The sequence below is a fragment of the Perca fluviatilis genome, chromosome 11 (genome assembly GCF_010015445.1).
Source record: "Perca fluviatilis chromosome 11, GENO_Pfluv_1.0, whole genome shotgun sequence".
NCBI classification, from domain to species: Eukaryota; Metazoa; Chordata; class Actinopteri; order Perciformes; family Percidae; genus Perca; species Perca fluviatilis.
The window spans coordinates 18,326,892-18,352,841 of NC_053122.1; the positions used below are offsets into that span (position 1 = coordinate 18,326,892).

Consider the following 25,950-nt stretch of genomic DNA (forward strand, 5'->3'; position numbering starts at 1 on the left):
ATTTCCTGACATGGTAGAATAAAGTTATATTCTATCCTATTATAGTCTATTCCAGTTTTTAATATTTTCTGTTGTGCTCAAAATAAAATATTATTTTAAGAGTGTATTAATGACATATATAATACTGATGCATCAATGTGTAAGCAGCATTTTAATGCTGTTGCTGCCCGAGGTGGAAGTAGTTTTAACTACTTCTGAAATGTTAGGGGCCCAAACAAGACAAAAAGGTTGAAACCACTGGTTTAATTTAACACAGTGTTTTATAAGCTTATCATACTGTATGCTCTAACACCTAACCCTAACCTTATCCAATTTTAATCTAAAAGGAACTACTTACTATAGCTGTCAAATTAATATCAAATAACATTTCTTTGTCACATACACATGTGTCTTTTGTGCCATGCTCTCCTTGTGGCTGTGACACCAACAAAAAATCTCTCTCTCTCTCACACACACACACACACACACACACACACACACACACACACACACACACACACACACACACACACACACACACACACAGAAACAAACACACAAACAGGCCTGTGGTTGTTGTATCAGCTGACACAAGAGGCCCATATCTGGCCTTCTTTTTTATACAATGCATATAAAATAGAATAGGTAAAATATTTTACACTGCCGCAATAAAACAATACAACAGTAGGCTATGTTTCAAATAATAATGTAGTGGAATAAAATACAGTGGAAAAAAAGTACGATAGTGGGGTAGAAGTAGGCCTAGTGAGAGAAAATGAAAATACTCAGGTAAAGTACAAGTACTTGAGTAAAAGTACTTTACACCACTGCCTTTATGTGTTTAAATAAATATTCTCTGACTCTGTGATAACTGAAACTTCCACCAGGGGGTGCTCAAACCACACAGCTCACCCATCATCATAACACATTGAACTGCTCAGTCGTAACCGTAACCATAGACTGTATAGTATATGGTCGTAACGCTCTCTACTAACTTCTTCTCCTCGGTAATGTGAAACTTTCTCTGTCACAAATTGTGGAGTTTTCGTCGTGGTGTCTCCCGTTTGCCCCAGGGGGGGGGGGGTCGGGGGGGGGGAAGGGGTTTATTAGTTTTTTCTCTTGTTTGCTAAAGTGTGTGGTTTTTTTGGGGAGAAAAAAAAAAAAACCATTTATTTTCACCTCGTGGACGTGTGTGTGTGTGTGTGTGTGTGTGTGTGTGTGTGTGTGTGTTTGTTTGTGTGTGTGTGTGTGTGTGTGTGTGTGTGTGTGTGTGTGTGTGTGTGTGTGTGTGTGTGTGTGTGTGTGTGTGTGTGTGTGTGTGTGTGTGTGTGTGTGTGTGTGTGTGTGTGTGTGAGTGAGCCAGCCAGTGTGTGTGGAGAAATCTAGGAAGTAACGTCAGCCTCTACTTAACTCTTCGACCAGGACGACGCGGAAGACGTTAATCCTACATTTCTCAAAGAGACTGTGATTTTTAAGCGATAATGTCGCCGAACTGCTGGGAAATATCAAGTGTATATCCAATATCTAATATTTAATCATTTAAAAACTGCTTTAATTATTAAAACAGTTTTATTGGCTCACCTTTTTTTGGAAAACTCAGGTGAAGCAACCCTCAAATTGTGGGATTGGAGATTGTAGCGCCAGAGATCTTCCTCCTTTCTTCGCTTTCAGGAGTATTTCGGCTTTTAAAGATGGAATGAGCAGGTCTTCTTGAAAGGTGAGACTTTTTTTACTTGTTTAACACTTGTATTTGGGAATTGTGATGAGGATAAGACGAAGTGTCGACTGTCGTTGATACAGAAGGTATTTACATGTTGATACAGTTGGTGCAAAGAGGCATGTGTTTTTATGTCAATTGCAGAAGTTTTTGTACCAGAAATAATTCATTTTACTGTATTTAGTATATTTGAAATGTAAGTAGACTCAATATTAGATCAACATGGTGCTTTTACCTTAATTCCTGCTTTCTTTTCTTCATTTTTAACTGGCATTTGGTTACATTATACAGTATGTGTGTTCCTGCAGTGGATGATGGCAGAGAGGCGGGGCACTGAGTTATGCTGAGGCCTGCCTGAATATCTGAATATCAGGATGAACACTACAGATGGAGCCGGGCCCCCTGAACAGGATGGAGAGGTCCGTGTAGTGCAGATCTACCCCAGGCTGCCCCAGGACACAGCTGCCTACTGTCCCCTGCAGGTCAGTGGTGGGGACACGGCAGAGGCGGTCATCCACAATGCCGTGGCCACTCTGGGTCTGGATGCCAGCCAGACATACAGCCTGCTGGAGGTTAGGAAGAGCAATGGAGAGGAGAGGTTGCTGGAGGCTGGGGACTGCCCTTTGGAAAGGGTCCTGCTGTGGCCACCCGGGGCACAGAGGTGGCACCCTCAGAGCCAGGGGCACTACTTCATCCTGCAGCACCACCAAGCCAACAATGGAGGCAACCAAGCAGAAAGCAGCAGAGAGGACTATGATGACCTTTGTAACCTCCAAACTGTCACTGAGAAGAATATTCTGGAGGCTTTACGCCAGCGCTTCTACAAGCTCAAAATCTACACCTACGCCAGCAACATCCTCATCGCTATCAACCCCAATACGTTCCTGCCTCTTTATTACAATCCCAAGTATGTCAAGTTGTACGAGAACCAGCCACTGGGCAAACTAAGCCCTCATATATTTGCCATAGCAGACGTGGCCTTCCGTGCCATGCTGAACAGGCAGGTTAACCAGTGTATTGTGTTATCTGGTGAGAGTGGCTCAGGGAAGACTGAAAGCCGCAGTTATCTCATCCACTGCCTGACTGCCCTCAGCCAGAAGATGTACTCTAGCGGGCTGGAAAGGACCATCCTCGGGGCTGGCCCGGTGCTAGAGGTAGGTCCCTGTGATGTGAAGCTGGCCACCTGCTAAAAACACTTGACACCCCACATCTGTTGTAGCAGCCCACACTGTTAACTTTTTAGAGGCTATATGACTTCTCACAATCTGTATCAGATATCAAATATACACAGTTATCATCAGTCTATTAAAAATTCTTAGAACGAGGGCTAAAAAGATCAGTCAATCAACAGAAAATTAATCAACAACAATACTGGTTAACAGTCATTTGTCGTGCAAAACTGCCTAGGATTTACTATCCTTATTATCATTGCAAATAGAATATCTTTGGATTTTATTGTTAGTTGGACAAAGCAAGCAATGTAATGATGTTGCCAAGGTCCTGGGAAGTTTAGATAGGAATTTATTATATAAATATTATATTGTAAGTCTCTATCCCTTAGATCAGGGATCTTCAACAAGGGGGTCCAGGACCCCTAGGGGGTCCTCAGAGTCAATGCGGGAGGGCCTCCAAATAATTGTTAATTTTTGAAAGATTTTTCGAAAATTAAAAAAGTCTTAACATGAATCCAACATATTATTAGCTAATATAAATCGCCACTGATTATACGGGCTCAAGCTGTCCCTTTTTTTTTATGGAGAGAGAGAGAGAGAGAGAGTTGCGGTTGCTGTACTCCAAGCAGACCGGTGTTGCCAATCCGAGCAGAGGAGAAAAAAGTTGTAAGGTTGTCAAATGGTAGTAAATATACAGTTTAGGTTTCAGTTTGTCCATGAATAAATGCTGCGGCTCACTAAAGTCAACATCAACTTCAGCCCTGGAGGCAGAACAAAGTACCACCTGTGCTTCACAGTCTGGAAGCTGAAGCAGCTCTGTTTTCCATAAGACCAACATTTGAAGCTGTCTCATAATTGTCATTAGATGTAACCTATGTCTGGTCTGTTTAACAAAGTAACATTAATTAATTAACTCAATAACACTTCAGATGAGTAATTCATAATTCATTCAACACATTGTTGAAAAAAGGGTGATTCAGTTGTTAAATTTATTAAATTAAAAGCAAGTCTCAATTATTTTTCTCAAACATATCTTAACCATGTCATATGAATTGATACTTGCTGTTCTAACCATCTGAGCATGTGATTTCGCTGCAGCCTGCAGTGAGTGACATGAAGCAAGACTCTGCCATCCTGACTTCGTAGACTCATGGTGATACGAGTTTGCTGATCAACAGATTAGTGTGGATGTTTTTCTTGCTCTAGGCCAGGGTTCAGAGTCTAACTGAAACTGCTTTTGACTCATACAAACTGCCCACTCTTTTCTCATATCCTTTCTTTAGACCTGTTAATCACGTCTGTTGAAAAACAGAACGTGCCAAATAAAGAAACCACTCTTTGTACAGGATATATATATATATATGGTGCTGATAGACATTTTATATGTCTATCAGCACCAAAATGTCTATCAGCACCATGTGTTTTGCACTTCCTGCAATAAAAAAACAGTAAATCACCGTAATCAACATTAACCACAGAAAAAGCGGTGTGATCTAAGCAGGAAGGACTATGTGGTCATTTACTGGTAAGACAAAATGCTACAAATGACATCAAGGGCCACACACATTGACCAGTTTAAATAAGAAGGCAGAAAACCTGTATCCTGCACGCTAAATTTTGATTATCAGAAATATTTTTAAATATCAGTGTTTGCATAGTTTGCCTTGTGACGTTCCTCTGACATTTGGGATTGTTGTGAAGCTCACATATGGCCTTAATTCAAAACACACCAAAGAGCAAAGCAGTGTTTGTCAACTAGGAATTCACACGTCTTTTAAACTTCAGTTTCACTCTCGCTTATTTATGGTTAAAAATTCTCTTTGTTGGCTACCAAATCAGCCAGTAACCGTGTCAATGAGTAACAGGACGACACATTTGCCCACATTTTTCTGTAATGTGTGCTTCTGTTTCAGTTATAATAACTGACTTGAAACTAGGCCAAATGTTTTTTTAGGGAAATACCCCCCTCCTTGGTACTTACCAAACATTGTCATGTCATTGACGACACTTGCAGTATTTTTCTTTTTTCTAGGAGTCTGTTTTTGATTCACGAGAACTGACAACAAATCTGCAAGTGGAAAGCAAGGCATTAGTTGGTTTCAGTTCATTTAAAATACAAAACCTGTTGGTTTATTCATGTTGTTTTTGAATGTGCTGCTTGTGGATCTTTGCTTCACACCAGCTAAATCTGTTCCAGCTACCAATATGGGCAAATGTTATCTATCAATCAGTAGACCAACTAAACTTTTTTGCATAGGACCCTGGCCTGTTACTAATCACACCACACCCCCACACCCACAATCCCAAGGGGCCAGCCTTTTGTTAGAGAGTGGCTAAATATGGATTCTTCCTCTCTCTCTGAACGAGTCTAACAAGTTTTTCTTTGAATAAGCAACAGCTTAAGTATTGTTCCTGTTAACTGGTCTTCCTTGCAGGGGGTTGTTTTGTGCTCTTCTTCTGATAGGCTTTCAAATGAGGCAGAGATTTGGCTCGATGGGAGAAAGTGAATCCGAATACTTTATTGATCCCCTCAGGGAAATTGTTCAGTTGCTCACAGTCAAATTCAAGGTAAAAATAAGAGTACGAAAAGAGCGAGTCAATAAATGGATAAAGAAAAATAAAGTAACATAACTACAGTGCAAGAAATAAAAATGTTACTAAAGACTGCCACAGCAGTCAGCCTAAACCATTTACAAGTGTTTTCACCTAAACGGAATATAAAAGGGGCTAGCCAGACATATTTACAGGATGCCTACTCTAGTGTTGAGTCTGTTGTTTGGGGGGCTATGGTTCAGTAGTTTGGCTGATTTGCAAAATACCTCCTGCCATCATAGGGTTTTACTCTATGTGTCACACCCTGAGTTACTTTTTATCTGGAATCACAAAACCAGGACTTATTTTTCTTTCCCTAAAGCTTTTTAATGTTATTTCACTTGACGTGAGTAGGTAGCAGAAACTGCACATGATTATGAAACTGCAGCTTACTCGTGTATTCAATGCCCCTTTTAAAATGTTGTAAGTAATGAAAATCTATCAAAGTATCTTGTAAGTTGTTTCATTTAATCAGGAGATCTGCAGTCAATAGCCAGCAGGGGACTGCACATTGCTTTTATTAAGTATGGCGGGTGGTTGTTGCTGAGCTCCACAGGGGAAATTTGCAGGGCGTTGTCTTTGAGGGAACACCAGAGAAAGAAGAGAAGCAGGAACGTGTCAGAACAGGCTAACCCAGGCCTGCTGGCAAACCTACGCCACAAAGTTTATAACCGCCTCCTCTCTCTCTTTGCTTAAACCCTATTCTCATCACGGATTCTCTGGGGTCTGCATTTCCCAATGTTTTCTTCTTTTGTCTGAATTGTAAGAGCAACTGGAGCATATTGTTTGCAGCCTTCAGAATCCCACAATTAATTTTGCACCAGTTGCATCGGTTGTTTAATGCAATGTTCAGGTGGTCCTTTGTAACTCACAAAGTCAGGAAATACCGCATGATCATCTTCTATCTTTAAGTTACCTGGTTTAAACACATAATTATATGCAATAGTGATGATTGGTCAAGTAGACATTGCTAAAGAGTCCCAAACTCCATTAAACTCCAACTCCATTGTTTGTTCTTTTTAGCAGCCTGAATGACTTTGTAGTTAATCAGACGGTAATACAAATAAATTGATGTTAGATGTATTAGGGTGGAATCTAACAACTATTTATTATCAATTAATATGTCAATTATTTGTTTAATCAATTAATGCCAGAAAATAATGAAAACGGTCCATTACAGTAACCAAGACTCGCAGGTGAGATTTTCAAATGGCTTGCCAGACAGCAGCCCAAAATCTAAATCTATTTAATCTATAATGATGTAAACCAAACAAGAGCAGTACATCCTAATATTTGAGAAGCTGCAATCAGAGAATATTTGGCACTTGTCTTGCTTAAATCTGTTTCAATTTTCAAAATTAATTGTTTTCCAGGTGTCCATTATCTGTCGCACATTTCACATTTCATTCTGTCAAATCAGGTTTCATCAAATTTGTCCCAGTTTTCCTGCTGGTATTTCCCACTTTGTTGCAGTTTTTCGAGGCCAAATTCTTGGTGATATACTTGGATTTTTTTTTTCTTCACTACCTGAATGCATCATTCTTAGTTTTTATCTCTGTTAGGGAGGAGGAGCAAGTTCAACCTGGCCTTCTTCGTGATAGTGTACCTTAGGATCCCTCCTCTGAACTAGGACGTGGTAACCATACACTGGTTTTACAGAGGTGCACAGGGTAGGAACATTCCAGCAATTGAAAGGTTTACCTGCCAGCTTGCGATCAGTACAGTATGCTGCTCACTGTCTACGTAAGCATTTCTCTGGCCTGTTAAGACTTGACGCTCAGCATAGCTCACACTGGAATGAGGAAGAACCTTAGTTACAGTCTCCAGTCACAGAATAACAATCCGTGCAACTGTGAGATCAATCATACGTTTCCTCTTGGGCTGCAACAAATGATTATCTTAATCATTGATTATTCTAGCGGTTTGTTTTTTGTTAAATTGTTTAGGTTCACAGATGGCTTTAAATGGCCTAATTTGAACAACCGTTAAATGTAATGTAAACAATAAATGAAGGTATTTAATTTGTTATAATATGAAACCGAAAAAAAGCTGAAACTCCTCACATGGGAGTTGCTGGAACGAGCTAAAGTTTTGGTGTGCTTACTTGATTTAAAAAAAAAAACTAGAAATGATCAATTAATTTGTTAAGATAGCTGTACATTTTGTGGTGGTTGACTAATCAATCAAACAATCCTCATCAGCTGATTGATTTATCGTTTACCAAATTATTACATTGGAGCAACAGTAACGGTTTTCTAGAAGTACTGCAGTAGAGAAATTACTTTTTTCACTGAAATGTAACCGACCCAGCAGAATTAGCAGAGCAGAAAACACCACTGAAGCCGTGTCTTAAGTGAGAGTAAAACTCCACTGTGTTTATCCAGGAGCCTTATTGAGAAAAGGCTGATTGATGAATATTTTATTTTAAATGCTTGTGGCAACTTAACCATGTGCATAATCGATGGAGTCCTAGTTCAGCTAGGTGGACTGAAACATAATGCGGTGTTGCAAGTGAATTAGTAATGCTGATGTTGTGGTAAATAAGATGGTGGTCCAGTTGTTAATCTGAAGTTTCAGTATTTGTAAATGTATCATAGAAAAAAGAGAGAACGTTGATTATATTTTCAGAAAAGCAGTGCCTTACTGCTGTTTGGTTTTATACAATTTCTTTAAGTTATTATTTACTTACACTTACTAACATCAGTTAGAGAATACCTACTAATATTGTCTTCGATCGTTTTTTGTAATTTGTCTTAATACTGATTGATTCTCAGATGTTACAGACACATGAGAGTGGCTTTGCTTGCGTTCAGAGTAAAGCTGCAACAATTGGTAGATTATTTAGTTAGTCGATCAACTTTCTAATCAAATTAACGGCAATTATTTTTAAATTGATTTAATGATCTTGAGTCTTGTTTTTAGAAATTCTATGGTTTCAGCCTCTCAAAATTGGATTTTTTTTCTGGACTTTAATTATAGTAAACTTAATATATTTGGGTTTTAGAATGTTAGTCGGTCAAACAATCAATTTAAAGACGTCCCCTTTGGGCTCTTGGAAGTTGTGATGGACATTTTTCACCATTGTATTACACAAATAGACCAAAGATGAATCAGTCGAGAAAATAATCAACCCATTAATTCAGGGGTGTCAAACTCATTTTCACTAAGGGGCCACACTGGAAAAAGAGAATCACACCAAGGGCCAGACATGTAAAGTTTATTTGTTTTTGTTCAGACTTTTTTTGTGGCTTTCTCAGACATTTATCACCTTATTTTAAATTTGTTGCTTTTTGTCACATTTTTGTTAACATGAAGCCCTACAAAAGTCACCAAAAGAGTTCCTTAGTCATCATAGAATTTAGCAAATCAAGCAAAACAATGATTTCTTTTTAACAACAACCTGTTTCTCAGCCTGAATATGAAAACTCTCTGAGTCAGCAAATCTGCCAAATTCTGCTTTGAATGTCACGTAATTGCATTTAAAAAAAACTTTCCTGTGTTTTTGGTTTGGCGCACAGCTAGGCGGGCCAAAATGTATTGTGAACCCAAATTGATATGTGGGCCGGATCTAATTCTGCAAGGGGCCGGATTTGGCCCATAATAATGATAATAACGGTTAGTTACAGCCTTAGTTCATAAGGCTGCTAACACAAACAGTCTCATGCCATCCACCAACCCAAGTGATTTATTTGATTAACATTTGCTATGTTTAGGTCTGGGGTGCCAGTGTCTCTGCGAAACAATTTGTCTGTTTATTTTAGTGAAAACGTATGTACGCTATGTTTCAAACAGGCCTTTAGCAACGCTAAGACTGCTGAGAATAACAACTCCAGTCGCTTTGGGATGTTCATCCAGCTCAACTATCTGGAGAGTGGTGTCATCAGAGGGTAAGACATCATGTTTTATTTTTCTCATCAACCTTCTGTACTCATTTAGTGAATCTTCAAGGCTTCTGCAGTACAGTTTATCTTGGTTGGTATATTTGTTACATTTAACAGTTCATTTTTCTTCCTCTGGCATAATTGCACAATGTTGGCAACCACACCAAAGTTTCACAGGCTTTGTTGACCTTCTCTTCTTGTGTGTCTCTTGCAGGGCAGTTATTGAGAAGTACCTACTAGAAAAGTATCGCCTGGTGTCCAGAGATCACAAGGAGAGGTATAATGAAGACCCACAGAAACACTCCTAGTTCACATTTGATTTCTTATTCATACATTTAAAATCTGGGCATGGAAATGAATACTTAACTGGTACCAACCTTGTTCACATTTTCACCAAATTGTACCTGAACCCTGACCTCTAATATAAGCCATTAAAAGCAGACAACCCTCAAAACACTTTGGATGAGGCTCAGTGTAACCTAACTATCTTTACACCGCCGGTTTAGTAAATAGTAGAGTTGAAATAAAACCTAACGTGAGCCCTGACTGTATCGACGCTGTGACCTCTGACCCGCAGGAACTACCACGTGTTTTACTATCTGCTGGTGGGTGCGTCCAAAGAAGAGCAGGAGGAGTTTCATCTATTAAAGCCACAAGATTATCTCTACCTCAAGCAGGTACGTTTGATCCACACACTTCACAGCAGCAGCAATAGAGACAGAGGAGCATGAGTATAAGACATACTGTGTCATTTGTTAGCAAATGGGCGGAAAACCAGTGGTAGATGTTTTACAGAGACAGGCCCATAATATCTACAATCTTCTCAACTGCACTTTAACTAGGCTTACAGTGCACCTGCTTTCCCTCAAAATCATGTTATTATATTGAGAATTTAAAGCCATGTTCACATCCTGATACCTTTGCCTATTTAGTCCTGTTTATTTATGTCCTTTTTAAAATGCTTTTGTTTAATAAAACCCATGGTGTGGACTTAAAAAAAAAAAGTACTAACACCACAAATGGTTGATCTGTCTGAATTCAGAGCCTTTTGTCCATTTTGTTTGTTTTTAGTAGCTCTTGATTTATGATTTATAGTGTTCCAGCTGCAGTCTAAATTCATTCTCATGACTAACTACTGTACGTTTTTGTTATTGCTTTTCTCAGACGTTTAGAAAATAAATTGATAAAGCTTTTTAGCTCAGTCAGTCGCAGCATCATTTGCTTTCACTCATTGAATTTTACCATGTGTCCCTGATTAATCAGAAAGACTCCGCAACAAAACTGTCCTATCAAAGAGATACCAATCTTAAGCTTTTGAAACTCAATTAGAGGTGTGAACACACCCTGGAAAATCTAATATAGTAAGGTCATTTTATTTATAGAGAACTATCAGATAAAACCCTCAAATATAAACAGGAGAATGAATGAATTGCATACACCTCTGTGGCTGTGCTTAATATTTCTCCCCTTTCTCCCCGTATCTGATTGTTCTCCAGGAAGACCTCCATTTAGATGATGAGGAGAAACTTGGGCAGGAGTACAAGAGGCTCCATCAAGCTATGGAGATGGTTGGCTTCCTGTCCTCCACCAAGAAACAGTATGTATGAGTTTGATAATGAACAACACAACTGGAATGCTGCAGGCTGGAGTCAATCTAAACAGTGTAACTATAATGACCTTATAGGGAAAACTAAACAAAAAAGTTAATGGACCTGCAAAACATTTTGTTTCTACAAAATAAATTACTTCTTTTTTTTTTCTGTCAGACGTGAGATTTTTCATCAAGAACACAACAGCACATGCCAGAAGGTTAAGATTGTCTCAGGAATGTATATTATAACAGTAAAGCCCACTCACTTAGTCGCTTTGAAAGGGTGAAGAAAGAATTACAGAAATATTTGACAAATATTTGCTGTACACGGCCCGACAACATTTCACTGGGTTACAACATTTACAGTGATGCTGCCCAGCTCTCAGTTAGCTGTAGCTGTTCTTTAACTAAACGCTGTCGAAGAGTTTCTGCTTTCTATACTGGTGTCAGTAACAGGTCAGAGCTTGTCAAGTCAAGCAGGGGAAAAATGCACCAAACATGTCAACAACTGCCTGGCTGCCTCAAGACACCGCATACACGTTAAAGTGCTAGCAGCATAGTTTGTAACCTGTTCAGGTTGGTCCTCCTGGTGAATAACCACACTGAAGAAAGTAACTGTTAAAGCGAGTAAATCTACAGAGTAATGTACAGTTGGAAACGTAACATTAGATTAGATTCAAAGTAAAGTCCATAAAAATAAAAATAGCTATGAAGTCTGTTAAGGCATAATTTTCCTTACATTAACAGTAAGTTGAACTGTCTCTTGAACTGCATGTACAACTTGTTCATAGGCTTTGTTGCCTAATGTAGCTGATGAGATATATCAAAATATAACAAGACTAGTATATGGCTGGATCGTGTTTGGTCAATGTTCTAAATTGTTACAGGGCTAGTCAGCAGTAATGTCTATAATGTAAATTCCTGGATACAAAATTTTCATCTGCAGCTTTCTCTTGTGGTCCCAGTGATATTTGTTCTGAAAGTATATTGGGTGCACACTAGTTTTACAATATCAGCAACATGACCCCTAATGTTAACTATGCCAAGATACAATAATGCTAAAGTACACAAAAAATCAACTTTGTTACAGAAACGAGAGTAAATGTAATTTGTAACATCCACCCTTGCTTACTACGCACACACTACGCTATATGCTTTAAACGCTGAATGTTTGAAACACAAATGCAGGAAAATGTAAATTTATACAGAACAAAACCGTGGCATCAAAAAATGAGCTATTTTAGAGCTTCCCCTAAGTTTCCTGTATAAGGCTTTCTGGGTCGAGGTTTTCGGGGAGATTAACAAACGCCTTGCACAGCAACAACAACTGCCTCTACAGTACTAGATGTGCTTTGTAGAAGGCAACACTGATATGTTTACATCAACACAGCAATGTTAAGCTGTTGAGTTGGCTACAAATGCACTAGTTACACATCAGCTTTGTGTTATTACTGACATACTGATGAACTGGCAGCAAGGTTATAATAAACCGCAAAAGAAGTGTAAAACGAAAACAAGTCAGTCAGATTTGTTTTTAAAGTGGATATTGTGACTTACGCCCTTCACAGAATATACTTAAAGCTGTGGTAGGCACTTTATTTTTTGGCGTTGTTGGGCAGAAATTCTGTCATTCTTGCAGCATATTGTAATTCAGGCTTCAGTAAGAGGCCTCACTCTACTTCAAATTCTGTCTTTTTTAGTATTCTACCCACTGCAGCTTTAAGTAAAACACAGCAGTGCAACTGAAAATATACAGGGAGTAAAAATTCAGTAGATGCTTTTCAGGCAGAAATAAGCCATCTGTTTGTGTCTGTGTATTTCCACTGTGCAGCATATTTTCCATCCTCTCTGCCATCCTGCTACTGGGCAATGTGACATACAGACTGACAGAGAACACTGAAGTCCTGGAGGTCGGACCTGATGAAGTTTTGTCCACACTTTCTGACCTGCTCAAAGTATGTTGCTTAAATGAAACGGTTGATTTTATATGCTAACTGCTAAATCATCATCTGGAATTATTATCACTAGTCTCTGGTTGATTTCTTGTGTTCATCAAAAACCTTCTTGATGAAGAACAGTTCTTGATGAAATCCCAGTAGCTTGAGAATATTTTCATCGCTAGCAGTGCAACTCCTAGAGATGAACTGCGTCATCGCTACGCCTAAATGGCTGTCTGTATTGTTTAAGAACAAATGTGTTCCAACTTGTTCTGCTTGTCAAGTACAGCAGTTAGTCGGGATTTCCTTTTGTGACTAATATATGTTACAGTATTGTGGAACTGTATAACAGTTTGTCTATTTTTTTTTTTTTTTTTTTTCCTAGGTGAAAAAGGATCTACTGGTGAAGACTTTGACCAAGAGGAGAGTAGTGACCGGCAACGACATCGTAGTTTCACAGTACACTCTACAAGTGGTATAGAATTTAGATTTAGTATTATGGCTGACCCTTTAAGTGAAATTATTAAATTATTACATGAATATAATATAATGTTTTATTTTGAGTTGTGGTGTGCAACAACTTTTTTTCATTTGAGTTGAAGATGTAATTTGCTTCGTTTGATGGTTCTGTGCAATTAGGCCCCCACAGTGCGAGAGTCCATGGCCAAGTCTTTATACAGTGCTCTGTTTGACTGGATCATCCTTCACATCAACCATGCAATGCTCAACAGACGAGACATGGAGGAGTCCGTCTCTGTAAGTCACACAGGCAAAAACTGCAATATTGACTGCAGGAGACCTACTTTTTTAGTCAAATGGGAGAGTGTAAAATATTTCCAATGGTCCTCTTTTAAAAAAAACTTAAAGTTAATTTGCCCACTGGAATATTTTTAAATTTTAAAAAAAAATTTTTTTTTTATAATTTTTTGTGTTTTTGTTAAAAAGAGAAAAAAAAAAAAATGGTTTTTTTTTGCAATATCACGTTGCACAATATTATATCAAAAGTGTCGCAATAAGTATGCAATATTTTTGTTTATTTTGTGGAGCACTGCATCCCATCCATTGGCTGTGCAGCTTAGTTGTGTTTGATTTAGAGCCCGCTTGAAAAACTATAATCATGTTTCATTGGCCAGTTACCGTGCCACTTGCACATGTTAGTACACGTCAGCGCACGGGTCCACTACGTGACAAACCCTATGTAGCGTACCGCGCGTGTGCATATTTTGATAGAGTGACAGTGTAAGTGAAGAAATAGAGACAACAAAACGGAACGAATCAGAGAAGCGAAAGAAAAGTGTCCTGTTCTCTTTATTTATTTTATACTGTACAACCAGTAAAACATGTCCTGTTCTGTAGATATGGTCGTTATTTATTTATTTATTCATGTTGTACCAGTCCAATATGACCGTCAGTTGAAATAAACCTTGTGTTGTAAGAAAACTGTTTAATTTGTTATGAATATATTTTGATGCGTTTTCCCATAACTTTCGTAAGTTTAAAAATATCAAAATTAATATTGATATCGCAATATTCATAATCGATATCGCAATATATAAATATAATATAAATATTTTGTCCATATCGTGCAATCTGATGTCAAAGTTGTTGATCAACAATACTTTAATACATATATACATAGGATTAGCAGTAATGTGCAGACTGAATGCAGATAATTAATAACATGATCATGTTTTCGGTGTTCTGCCTTTTTATATGTTAGTTATGAATTGTCCTTTTTTTGTTTTTAGTGTTTGTCCATCGGTGTCCTGGATATGTTTGGATTTGAGAACCTCCAGACAAATAGCTTTGAGCAGCTGTGCATCAACTACACCAATGAGAAACTGCAGTATTACATAAACAAGCACATCTTCAAGCTTGAGCAAGTAGGTTTTTTCTTTCATGACATTCAGAGGTGGTTAGTTTTCATTGTTTATTTGGACTCAGCATGGGTGGCACCTTTTTATTGAATGGTCCTATTGTCCTTCCACCACTGTGCCTGCAGAAGTCTTTAATTATCTGAAATTATGTTATCAAAATTACGGAATTTACATTATTTTACAGACAGACATACTGTGGTGTAATACACCATTAAGCAGTCCTTTTAAGTGTTTCTTGGTGCTTTCAATTTTTTTAAATATTTTTTTTAATCAGTTGGCATTTAGAAGTCTTAAAACCTGCAGGCACTGTATGTACTGTTTGACTGTTACTAATCTTTTTTTGTCAGTGCCACAGAGCATTGATTTACATTCACTTCCCCGGAGTAACCTAATTCTGTAAATGTGATTAAATATATTCCAGGAAGATTATGTGTCAGAGGGCATCACCTGGCAAAACATTGACTACACTGACAACACTGGCTGCATTCAGCTGATCAGTGAGAAGTCAACCGGACTCTTTAACCTGCTGGATAAGGAGAGCAAGTAGGTGAACTTTGCTTGTAACATGATCCCTGCGGTGATTTGTCACACTTAACATATAATGGTAATATTATACAGGTCAGAGATATCAAGGCATTTGCAAAATTCAATACAATGTAGGGACAAACTGGTCAGTCTGATTACTTTTACAAAAGGTCTCAGGGCAGAAGAGCGGAATAATTCCTTTTTTGAACAATAAATGACAAACACCATTTGTTCTGTGTCAGCTGACCAGTCATGACAAGAAATCCAGCTGGACTTGTGTATCATCATATCATGTTAGCAAGTCAGCATCAATTGCCCAGTGTCATTTCCGTTGCTGTTGACCTGCTGTTGACCTAAGTCAGTCTAATTTTCTTTCCCATCTACCATATGTTGATATTGATATTCTGTCCCTCTCTGTTGTGTATCCTCAGCCTTCCTAAGGCCACAGATGAAACCCTGTTGGACAAGTTGAACCAGCAACATCGGGACAATCCATTCTTTGTACCCTCCTTGAATACAGAGCCGACTTTTGTCATTCAACACTTTGCTGGAAGGGTTAAATATCACATCAAGGTGGAGTATATATTTCCCACACTGCAAACATATTTGTTCTACAAAGTAAATAATAAACATTTGAAATTCAATGAATGTACACTGTAACATAGTGAGGATCTGCTGTAGCCTTGTTAGATAAGCCACCGTGGGAAAAACCTGGAAAATCTTTGAACTAAGTGAATGATTAATGCTGCTCCCTCCACCAAGAATACTGTTGTTGCACTGTGAAGTTTAAAGTTGTGAATACACGTAATTCATGTGGAGCTCTGTTTTGTGTAACTACAGCAAGAATAAAAGAATACAGCATGTTAATTGTGATATTTCTTGTTCTTCAGGATTTCTGTCAGAAAAACACAGAGCACATGCGTCCTGAAGTCATATCACTTCTACGGAGCAGTGAGCGGTCGTTCGTGCATCACTTGGTTGCATCCAGTCCAGAAGCTCTGTTCAGATGGGGAGTCCTCCGAGCCACCATCCGCATCCTCACAGTATTCAAGAAAATGGGACGCCAGAGGGCAAAATCGAGTAGGTAGCTTTAGTTGCTAATTGAGCTGCAAGTTTTGGCTGCAACCAGCAGCTAAAATATTTCACCCTGTTTATAGAAAAAAAAAAACGGCAGATGCGTCTTTGCAGGAATTACATGTTTATTTAACTGTTGTTCTGAATGACTCACCACAGTATCTGCCAGACGAAGCTCCCGCAAGACCTTCAAAGAGAGACTGTCAAGGTAAATTTACGACACTAATGTATTCACTATGGGCTTTAGTTTTACCAGTTGCCACTGACATGTCTCTTTTCCAAATAATATATATCAAACCAAATTTGTTCAAACTGACAACAGTCTTGAATCAGGCAGACAAGAAAATTAACAATTGATCAACAACTTTAGCCATCAACCAACAAGATTTCATTCCAAAAAGAGGCACAAATACTGAATTATGTTATTATGTTATAGTTAGTTAAGCTTTATTTATTCAGGAAATGTTCATTGAGATCAAGATCTCTTTTGAAAGAGAGACCTGAGACCATATTACATATACCAGTACACAAGATCACCACAAGAAAATTAATTCACTAAAAACAACCATTACAATCGCAGATAAAAAAAAGAAAAAGAAAGAGCATATGCTTGTCAAAAAGCAAATATACTCTGAAAATGAAAGCGGACTCTTTGCTGATGAAGTTGAAGTACCTCTCTGATATTTACACCAACAGCATGACTCTGGATTTCTCCTTTGATCGCTCTGATGAAACGCCTCTTGACGTATTCGAAGACATCTTTGTCAATTATGAAAATAGAAAGTAAGTGGGCCTCACGGCTTTAGTTTATACTCACTGATTTTGATGCGCTATGGGTTTTTTTATTTCCAGAGCTGTATGTTCATTGTAGCCTCATTTTGTTTGTATTTTCTGCAGGAAAAGTCGAGCTGGTCGACAGAAGCAGCTTATTCCCAAGGTAACGTGTAATTATGGGTGCAGTGTTGATGAAGCTCAGAGCTTTTTAAAAAAGCAGCACTTCTACACAGATGGTTGTACATCTTAAAAGTGAAAGAGTGATTCATTGTTTGTTCATTCTTCAGTTCATCCATGTGTCCATCCAAAGTCCTTTAGTTTTTGGAGTCCGAAAGCTCACCAACTTTTTTATGTTTTATTAAACAGAACCTCATGGATTTGCACTCCCTCCGACATATTGTTGCTCTGGCCGCGCATGACCGAACCAGCAAATTCATCTTCCACCCTCATCGGCAGACAAAGCCCCCGACAGTTAGCACTCAGTTTCAGGTTTGTTCTCTCTGTACCTTTGCTGACTATTATTGCTTTCTTTCATAAACCTAAATCATGACTTAATGTGACATATGTGGTAGGGAAAGATTTAAGTGTCATCTCAAAAATGAGATAGCAATTATTTGAAAGTTAAGAGTCACTTCCTGCTATCATAATAATTAAACCATCAACCATCACTCACTGTACTTCTGTATCTCACAGGCCTCACTCAGAAAGCTGATAGAGACAATTGAAAACGCAGAGCCATTCTTTATTTTCTGTCTTCGCTCCAATGCTGAAAAGGTAATATCGTCTGTGAATTTTGTAACATAATTCTGTTAAATGTAGTCCTACTGTACATGTTGGACTGTATAACGCAGTCCATCACTTGGGAAAATGTTTTGTTTTTGCAGAAGGAGCTGCACTTTGATGATGAACTTGTGCTACAGCAAATCAGATACACAGGCATACTGCAGATGGTTAAGATCCAGAAGTCTGGCTACAGCGCCACATACACATTCAAGGTGGGCAAATATTTTTGATATGTTCGTAGCACTAGATTTGGACGCTGGAAAAGCAACACTACAGAATATATATATATATATATATATATATATATACTGTATGTATGTATATATATATATATATATATATATATTATATATATATATATATATACTGTATATTTCCAAATGAAAATCTGTCCGTAAGAAAATTTAAACGGTGTTAGTTAACAATAGTCAACTCTCAGAATGATCTGAATCTATGTAAAGGAACTGCTGTGATAATGTCTCAATATACACAATCATTGACTTTCACCTGTCTGAACAGGTTCCCAAGTCAAAAATTATTGAAATTGCAGCTGCTCTCTAAAAATGTGCAGCATTTTGTGAGAAATTATATTCAAAAAGAGCAAGGCATCTAGGAAAAATATAATTTTTTAGTTCACCTTTTGGTGGAGAATACTCACCCTATCCCCACGGTGACATGTAGTTGTCTTTCCTCCTTAAATACAAAGTCACTTAAATTATATATATATATATATATATATATATATATATATATATATATATATATATATATATATTAGGGCTGTCAATCGATTAAAAAATGTAATTGCGATTAATTGTATGATATTTGTCAATAGTTAACTCGCGATGAATCACAAATTAATCACAAATCTTTTTATCTGTTCTAAATGTACTTTAGAAGGGATATTTTTCACGTTTGTAATGCTCTTATCAAAATGGAGGTGGACAGATATGCTAGCTTTATGCAAATGTTTATTATTTTTGCAACAATCCAAAACAATGACCAGTACTGTCCAGAATAACCTCAAAGGTACTGTATGCTCAAAAATATGCTAAAAGCATAATATGGCAAACTCAAGCCGATCAAGCAACAAGAGATGGGCATATTGACCTGAATGTAATACTAACACAATGTAGTGTCCCACTTTATACTTTTTTTTTATTTATTATTTTTTTTTTTTAAAAAGGTGCACTATGATGCATGGTTTCAGCACGATTTCATTTTTGTCTCAAATCGTAGGCATCTCTCCTTGATCCGCTAGCTGCCTGAGCCCTGAATACACGGTGAAAAAGTCCGGTCTCAGGAGACAACTCGGGGGTCGTAAGCGTCAAACAAACAAACTAGAGGCACAGGCTGTGCACCAAAATACACCAAACCACGTTCCAGCCAATCACCGACAACATGGTTGGGGGAGGGGGTGGCGGTTCGTGCTCACTGTCTCCCCATTATGTGCATGTGCCTGTGTTGTCTCCTAAGACCGGGCTTTTTCACCGTGTATTCAGGGGCAGGCAGCTAGCGGATCAAGGAGCGATGCCTATGATTTGAGACAAAAATTAAATTGCGCTGAAACCATGCAGGAACTCATAGTGCACCTTTTAAGCAGCTCAAAACAATTAACCTTGTGCATTACAGCAACAGACACAATGCACAAGTACATGCATTGCCATTCAAAAGACCCTTTCAACTTCTGCTCAAGGAGGTTTGTTTTTTAACATTGATTGGCTTTCTGACGCCTCTGATCACGTAAAAGAGATCTGTTCAAGTCTTAACCTATCACAGCTAATCACAGAGCCTACTAGACCAAATAAAATAAAAGAAACACACATCTGAACTCAACACTTATTGATTTAGTTCTATCCAATAAGTGTAATAAAATAGTTTCTGCCGGTGTATTTTACCTTTAGAATTACTGATCATTGCCCGGTGGCCTGTATCAGGAGTACTTGCCTAAAAAGATCACCAGCCCAAATTATTGTAAAGCGTCACTTTACATTTTTTTAATGAAAAAGCCTTTTTAAATGATCTCCATCATAGTGATATTCGTCGTACATGTGAAATTCCATATACTGAGTTGGCCTTTGACTATTTTATCAAGACCTTCCTATCAGTCATAAACAAACATGCTCCTTTTGACCCATGACCCATGTTTTACCACTGACCTATCTGATTTATTAATGGGAAGAAACAAAGCCTGGTCCCTTGCTAGAGGCTATGGGAGTAATTCTGATGGACATTTTTTTAGACCAAATCTAGACCGAGTGGTGATAAAAACAATCTTAATAGACCAATATCCAAACTGCAAACTATGTCTGTCAAAGGTCTAGTCTGGAATCTCCGATCATTTATCAATTGAAGTTGTTTCTGTCTAGAGCTTCCATTTTGAGCCTGTTTCAGTCCAGCTTTAGAGCAGGGCACAGTACTATAACTGCTGTTACTTTAGTCGTAAATGACATTGTATCAGCCTTAGATATATTTTTTTTGCCGTGCTATTTGCTGATCTTTCCAAAGCTTCTGACACAGTAGATTGACTGCTCTTACAGAGGTTTTCTAGCCTTAAAAGGAATTTTCATTACATTCAAGGAATTTAGAATGAAAAGCACATCTAACTCACTTGTGATTTACTCTTCTGATACCGATTTGCACTTCTGATACAGTTTTTCTCGTTATGACAGGAATTTGTTGAGAAGTTCAGAATGTTGCTTCCAAAAGGAGCTACGGTAACGCCTGGGCACATAATTGAACTGTTTGAGAGGATGGAGTTGGATAAGACCACCTATCAAATAGGAAAAACCAAGGTAACTACTCTTGATCATATTAGTAATTTATTCTGCAGTTTACTCACCATAATGGCCAGAGGATGAAGGTAAAGTTCCCATGGTTGGAAACTTACTTTCTGTAATGTGTTTTGAAACATCCAACAAATGCAGGAATTTTGTGAACATCAAAATGTATTTTAAGGTAAACCGTTATTGTCTCTCTTGGAGAACATTGTCATGAACCAGAGAACACTGTCACTTCCTAACAAGACATGGCAGATTTCATGCTTTACATAAAATCATAAAAGTGCATTAACGTCACATAAGCAGTAATGCATGTATTAAAATGTACCACCGATTACACATTACAAATGTTCCCAGTGGTTTCATAATTTGTGTGCCTCTCTTTCATCTACTCAGGTTTTCCTCAAGGAGAAGGAGAGGCAACTGCTCCAAGACACTCTTAACAAAGAAGTGATGCGTCACATCATCATCCTGCAGCGCTGGTTCCGTACCTGTCTGATGAGGCTGCACTTCCTGCAAAACAGAGATGCCACTATGATTATACAGGTAGCATTTATGGTATAAAATATATATGTATAATATAATGGAATACAACTGGAAATTTCCTCATGGAGACTACTAGACAATAAAACATTTATCCCATCACAGGTTTCCAAGGATGTTGTAGATAGTCTGTCCCTTTGGCTTCCCTGCTCAGTGTCACATCAAAAACAAAATAAAGAAATATTCCCAAAGTGTCAAGAACAAATAAAGCCACTAAAGCTGACGTAGGATTTGTGGTGTTTTTCAGAGGAGCTGGCGTGAATTTTATGAGAAACAAAACCGAGCTGCTACAGTGATCCAGACAGCATGGAGGAGTTCCCTGAAGCACCAACATGAGACGGAGGGTGATGAGAACACGGCGAAGACCCGGCCTGGACGGGACAGGTATACATACCACTAAACGTACACTGCTCACATTTTAGAAACACCAGCTGTTCTTATTGAATAAAATGTCACTTTAGTAGAGTTTTCCTTTTTTTTTTTTTAAAGAATGTAAAAAGGCAACTGCATAACTTAAAAATGGAGGCCAACACATGCCTTGTATTATAGCAGGTTGATGGACTTGGTTGACTGAATGTTTAGTCAATAACTTCAAATCACATCAAATGGTGTGCTTGTCTTTGAAAAAACATTTATCATTTAAATCCACAGAAGCTATATGAAAATAAGAAACATATGCGTTGTTGCAGCATAATGTTCAAGCTACACAAAGGGCCTTTACTTAAATCCTGCACATCACACAGATTGCATTGATTTCTCTTTAGATTGATAATATACTGTATTCCACACTCTCAATAGCACATTTTGCATTAGGTGTGTCTATCTGGCAGTGAATTTTGTGTTCAGGTGTGTAACAGGTAAAATATTATTCAAAGACGGCGGTTTGAGTCAATAAATCATTTTTAAATTAACTAGACGGGTCATTTTATTTAAGTTTACTGAATGTGCATTTAAGGTGGAATTAGAATCAAAACCGATAATAATGCATTAGCATTTATATTATGGAGTTGTTGCTGTGATGCCAGTCTGATTTGGTTCTTGCATAACAGCTCAACAAAAAAGGAGTTCAAGAGGCAGCACAAAGTGGAGCTCAGCCCCAACATGACCCGGCAGAGGTCCAGGAGCCAGGAGAAACAAGAGGGCAGAGGATCCCCTCCTCCTCTCAACAGACCCCTCTCCCTCCCACTGGACCCTAAAGTTGGCAGTGGTGATGGCTCCAACAGCCCCTCTAAGAGCAGCTCGCTTCAGCGCTACAAAGATATGGGGGGCATCAAGAAGAAGGCCGAGAGGTGGAAGGAAAGACAGAGCGAGGGTGAACTGACAGATGAATCAAGTCCGGAAATACGACGACGACGACAAGATGATCAGAAAGACACGTTTCTGTAAGCATCCTGAATTAATAGAAATCTTTCTGCACAAATGTTGGTGTTCTGTTAATATGGTCCCAACAAGGTCTTTTATGTTTCTATGTTTGTATCTATTGTCTATCTCATAACAAGATGTTTACATTGCAATACTTTCTCAAAATCTATATCTTGATGCTGTTACCAATAATTGCAAAGTGTTTTGTTTTAGTCCCACAATAGTCCACAGCTCTGCTTCCATTTCCTTCTGCAACACAGGTGCAAAGGGATGTCAGTGTCTGTTGATCAACTGACCAAGATCAGCTCATCCGGCTCTGATAGCTCACCCTCTACCAAAGAGGTAACCTTTGTCGATATGTTATTGCATAATCCAAAACACAAGATCATTCAATCCATTTTACTTTTTGCTTCTCATACAGTTGTTGTTAGTGTCCTGTACAACAATACATGTGGGCATTGGCTTTTCAAACTACTGTAGTTATGTGTGCTGTAAGCTGACAAACACACAAATGGAGGCTCCTTACACATGAATCAAAGAAGGCCTCTCAGTCTGTGCCTCATCACCTTTCCTGACCCAATCAGGTCAGGGCGCGTCTTCGCAAGCTGCCCAAACATAAACGGCACTTAGCCTGCACCCGCAGTGGTTTGATGGTTAACTTTGGGGGCTCCAAGGAAAGCGAGTACTGGAGCTACCCTCTGCCTCCCATCAGCCCCAATGTGTCCAGCCTGAAGAGCTCAGCCAGTTGCGAGGATATCCGGGCCCTCAAATCCCAGGTCAAGGTACTGACCGAAGGGACGTTTTCACCGACCACCACTCTGCTCTGCATGCAGGCCTTGCATGTGTATGTCCCAAAAGGATTGCAGGTTGCATTGCTCTGGGACTTCTCATTTCTGCTCTGCAACCCAGGAGGAAAAAAAGAGCTGCTGCTTCCGTAAAACAAAAAGGAAATTTCAAAGCCCATTTCCAAAGCTCATTTCTGATCTTTTTTTGTCTCTTCGCCCAAATGAGCCATAGCCCAGCAGGTATAGTTTTGAGTCACCATGGAATATGATGAATTGCTTCTATGTCAGTGTTTTTGGTCATTTCAAAATTAAGACAGGGATTGTGACTTATTTTTGTGTATTGCCTAATTTCCGTTCATTCTGATTATGTTTACAATACAAAAATACTAAATGCCATACAAAAAAAAAATTATGAATTTGATTAAGGCAATTATTATATGTAAGTCTTTTGATTTATTAAGTCATAAACACACCTTCATCTTATTGTTTTTATCTATATATGGCAGTTGGAATATCGTTATTCACACAAATCATAATCAACAATAAAAAAGATCATACAATAGGTGTTCAGAGCCAATCCCATTCATTAATAAACATATAAACAGGGGAATCAAATTTCGAAATGAATGTATCAATACATGTTTTAACACTGACACATTGTTATGCTCTGCTCATCCTAATTAAAACAAAAAAGGTCAAAGTTTAGCTGGTGGCAGTAGACAGTGCAGCTTTGCATGAGTTAAAAATGTACTACCAATATGTTGCTAATATTTTATCATGTTTACGTGGCCTGGTTTGGTGGTGGTGGGGGAGATGTGGTGCAGCCGCTGCAGGGCAACATGGTGGGGAAATAGTACTACTAACTATCAGAAAAACACATTTTTTTTTTTTTTTTATGTTTATGTTTTGATACTTTCGCAGACACCAGCAGAAACTGATGGGTCAAGGTTCAGTTTTCCAGCCAGAAGCACCAATGAATTGTCGGGACAACAGGGATCTAACCAGTCACAACTCACAACTCCTGAGAGGTAAAACCCTCCCCTCTGTTCAAATGGAATTGTTCAAGGTTTTCAGTTTTGGCGTGTGTATTTGATTTGTTGTCTTTTCTACAGGATTTGGTTTCTCGGTAAATTCCTGAAAAAGCGACCTAAAACTTCCCCTGGCCACGACTCTTCGTCAGATAAATCGGGTAACCAAAAGCAGCAAAGCAGCAATCTTAATATATTTAATGTACAATGCAGATATTTTAAAATGTACACATACGGTGCACTTTAAATAGGCAGCAAGTACTGTTGTATCTAATTAAAGGAAAGAGGGGGGAAAAGAGTAAACAATTACAGTGTCACAGCTTTCTGCATGTAATATTTCTTATTGTTTACTGGACCTCACAAGTGGAGGTCACAGTTTACCATCATACATCACTGGTTAACACACTTCCTCTCTTTACTGCCATCTGGAGATTATTTGCTGGTCAGCAACATGTGTAAAACAAGGTCTTCTTGAAGAGGCTCCAAATGTCCTGTGCATCACCAGTAGATATAGTGTTGGAACTTTTAATTGTCATTTTAGACTAATAATGCCACATCTTCCTCATCTGACTGCAGTCACCTTGGCCAGATACACTCCACCTCACTACCAAATGCCAAACCAGAACAGTGAGAGGGTCGGTCACCACCCGTCCACTCGAATCAGCCGGGCCACACGGTCGTTACATGGCAACTCCTCTCTGGAGCGTGAGATCACTGACCCCAAAGAGCTGCGAAACCTCGACGAATTCCTCGGCAATCAGGTGAGATCATCACCTGAGGACGGGAATCTGAAGCACAGCCGATAACCACTAAGTCAGAATTTATTGATAGCACTTTAATATCTTGACACACATATGGCTCTCACTTTATACTGTAGATGTGCAGCTTTGTGCAGTGTTGTCACATAATGTAGCCAAGTTCTTTTACACAATCTTACACTTCACACTTTTTATCTATGCACAGTATGCATATTTACATTTATCTCTCACACACACACACACACACACACACACACACACACACACACACACACACACACACACACATAGATTTTTAGAGTTTTGATATTATTTCACAATTTACAGGTAATTATTTACATACATATTTTATAAAGATAATTTACAAATTCAATTTTAGTACGTTTTTATAGTGGAATAGTTCATATAAATTGTTGTATTGTTATCATAATGTTTTAAATCCTGTGTTTCATGTTAATATATCCCTCGTCTTTGTCCTCAGGTGAATGAGCTGCGAAGTAGAATAAAAGATCTGTCACCAACAGAGAGCATCTTCCTCACAGCCACCATGCAGTTCAGAGATACCATTAAAGGCATGTACTCTCTCCAGGTCAGTTCAGCTTTTTACTCTGTACAATATAAAGTTTAATCTAGAGTCTATCGTCTTTTACAGCTTTTACCAGCATGTCTTTTTCATTCATAATCATTGTAGGAGCATTAGTTATTGACTTACCTTCTGCAGTTCTTTTACAGTGTTTCAGATGTTGGAATGTAGTTTAATTCAAGTTTATTTAAGCATTTATTTACCTCTTC

The 25,950-nt window shown here is 38.4% G+C and overlaps 1 protein-coding gene across 4 annotated transcripts in view; it reads left to right on the plus strand.

Moving 5' to 3' along the window:
* Positions 1-1,366: 1,366 nt before the first annotated feature.
* Positions 1,367-25,950, plus strand: part of myo9b (myosin IXb) — a 31,973-nt gene continuing 7,389 nt past the window's right edge. The window contains exons 1-29 of one of the 4 annotated variants that reach the window (XM_039815871.1): positions 1,367-1,696; positions 2,005-2,850; positions 9,253-9,347; positions 9,556-9,618; positions 9,919-10,018; positions 10,838-10,938; positions 12,764-12,887; positions 13,255-13,344; positions 13,509-13,625; positions 14,618-14,752; positions 15,168-15,289; positions 15,703-15,844; positions 16,162-16,351; positions 16,505-16,553; positions 17,042-17,128; positions 17,243-17,282; positions 17,486-17,608; positions 17,813-17,893; positions 18,004-18,114; positions 20,575-20,697; positions 21,079-21,228; positions 21,473-21,609; positions 22,275-22,607; positions 22,848-22,929; positions 23,172-23,369; positions 24,294-24,400; positions 24,485-24,561; positions 24,977-25,161; positions 25,640-25,747. In XM_039815871.1, coding sequence (XP_039671805.1) covers positions 2,071-2,850; positions 9,253-9,347; positions 9,556-9,618; positions 9,919-10,018; positions 10,838-10,938; positions 12,764-12,887; positions 13,255-13,344; positions 13,509-13,625; positions 14,618-14,752; positions 15,168-15,289; positions 15,703-15,844; positions 16,162-16,351; positions 16,505-16,553; positions 17,042-17,128; positions 17,243-17,282; positions 17,486-17,608; positions 17,813-17,893; positions 18,004-18,114; positions 20,575-20,697; positions 21,079-21,228; positions 21,473-21,609; positions 22,275-22,607; positions 22,848-22,929; positions 23,172-23,369; positions 24,294-24,400; positions 24,485-24,561; positions 24,977-25,161; positions 25,640-25,747 — 4,050 coding nt within the window. In that variant the 5' untranslated portion in view covers positions 1,367-1,696; positions 2,005-2,070. Of the gene's footprint in view, positions 1,697-1,987; positions 2,851-9,252; positions 9,348-9,555; positions 9,619-9,918; positions 10,019-10,837; positions 10,939-12,763; positions 12,888-13,254; positions 13,345-13,508; positions 13,626-14,617; positions 14,753-15,167; positions 15,290-15,702; positions 15,845-16,161; positions 16,352-16,504; positions 16,554-17,041; positions 17,129-17,242; positions 17,283-17,485; positions 17,609-17,812; positions 17,894-18,003; positions 18,115-20,574; positions 20,698-21,078; positions 21,229-21,472; positions 21,610-22,274; positions 22,608-22,847; positions 22,930-23,171; positions 23,370-24,293; positions 24,401-24,484; positions 24,562-24,976; positions 25,162-25,639; positions 25,748-25,950 lie in introns of all 4 variants that reach the window. The other 3 variants (XM_039815869.1, XM_039815868.1, XM_039815870.1) reach the window with 3 other exon arrangements.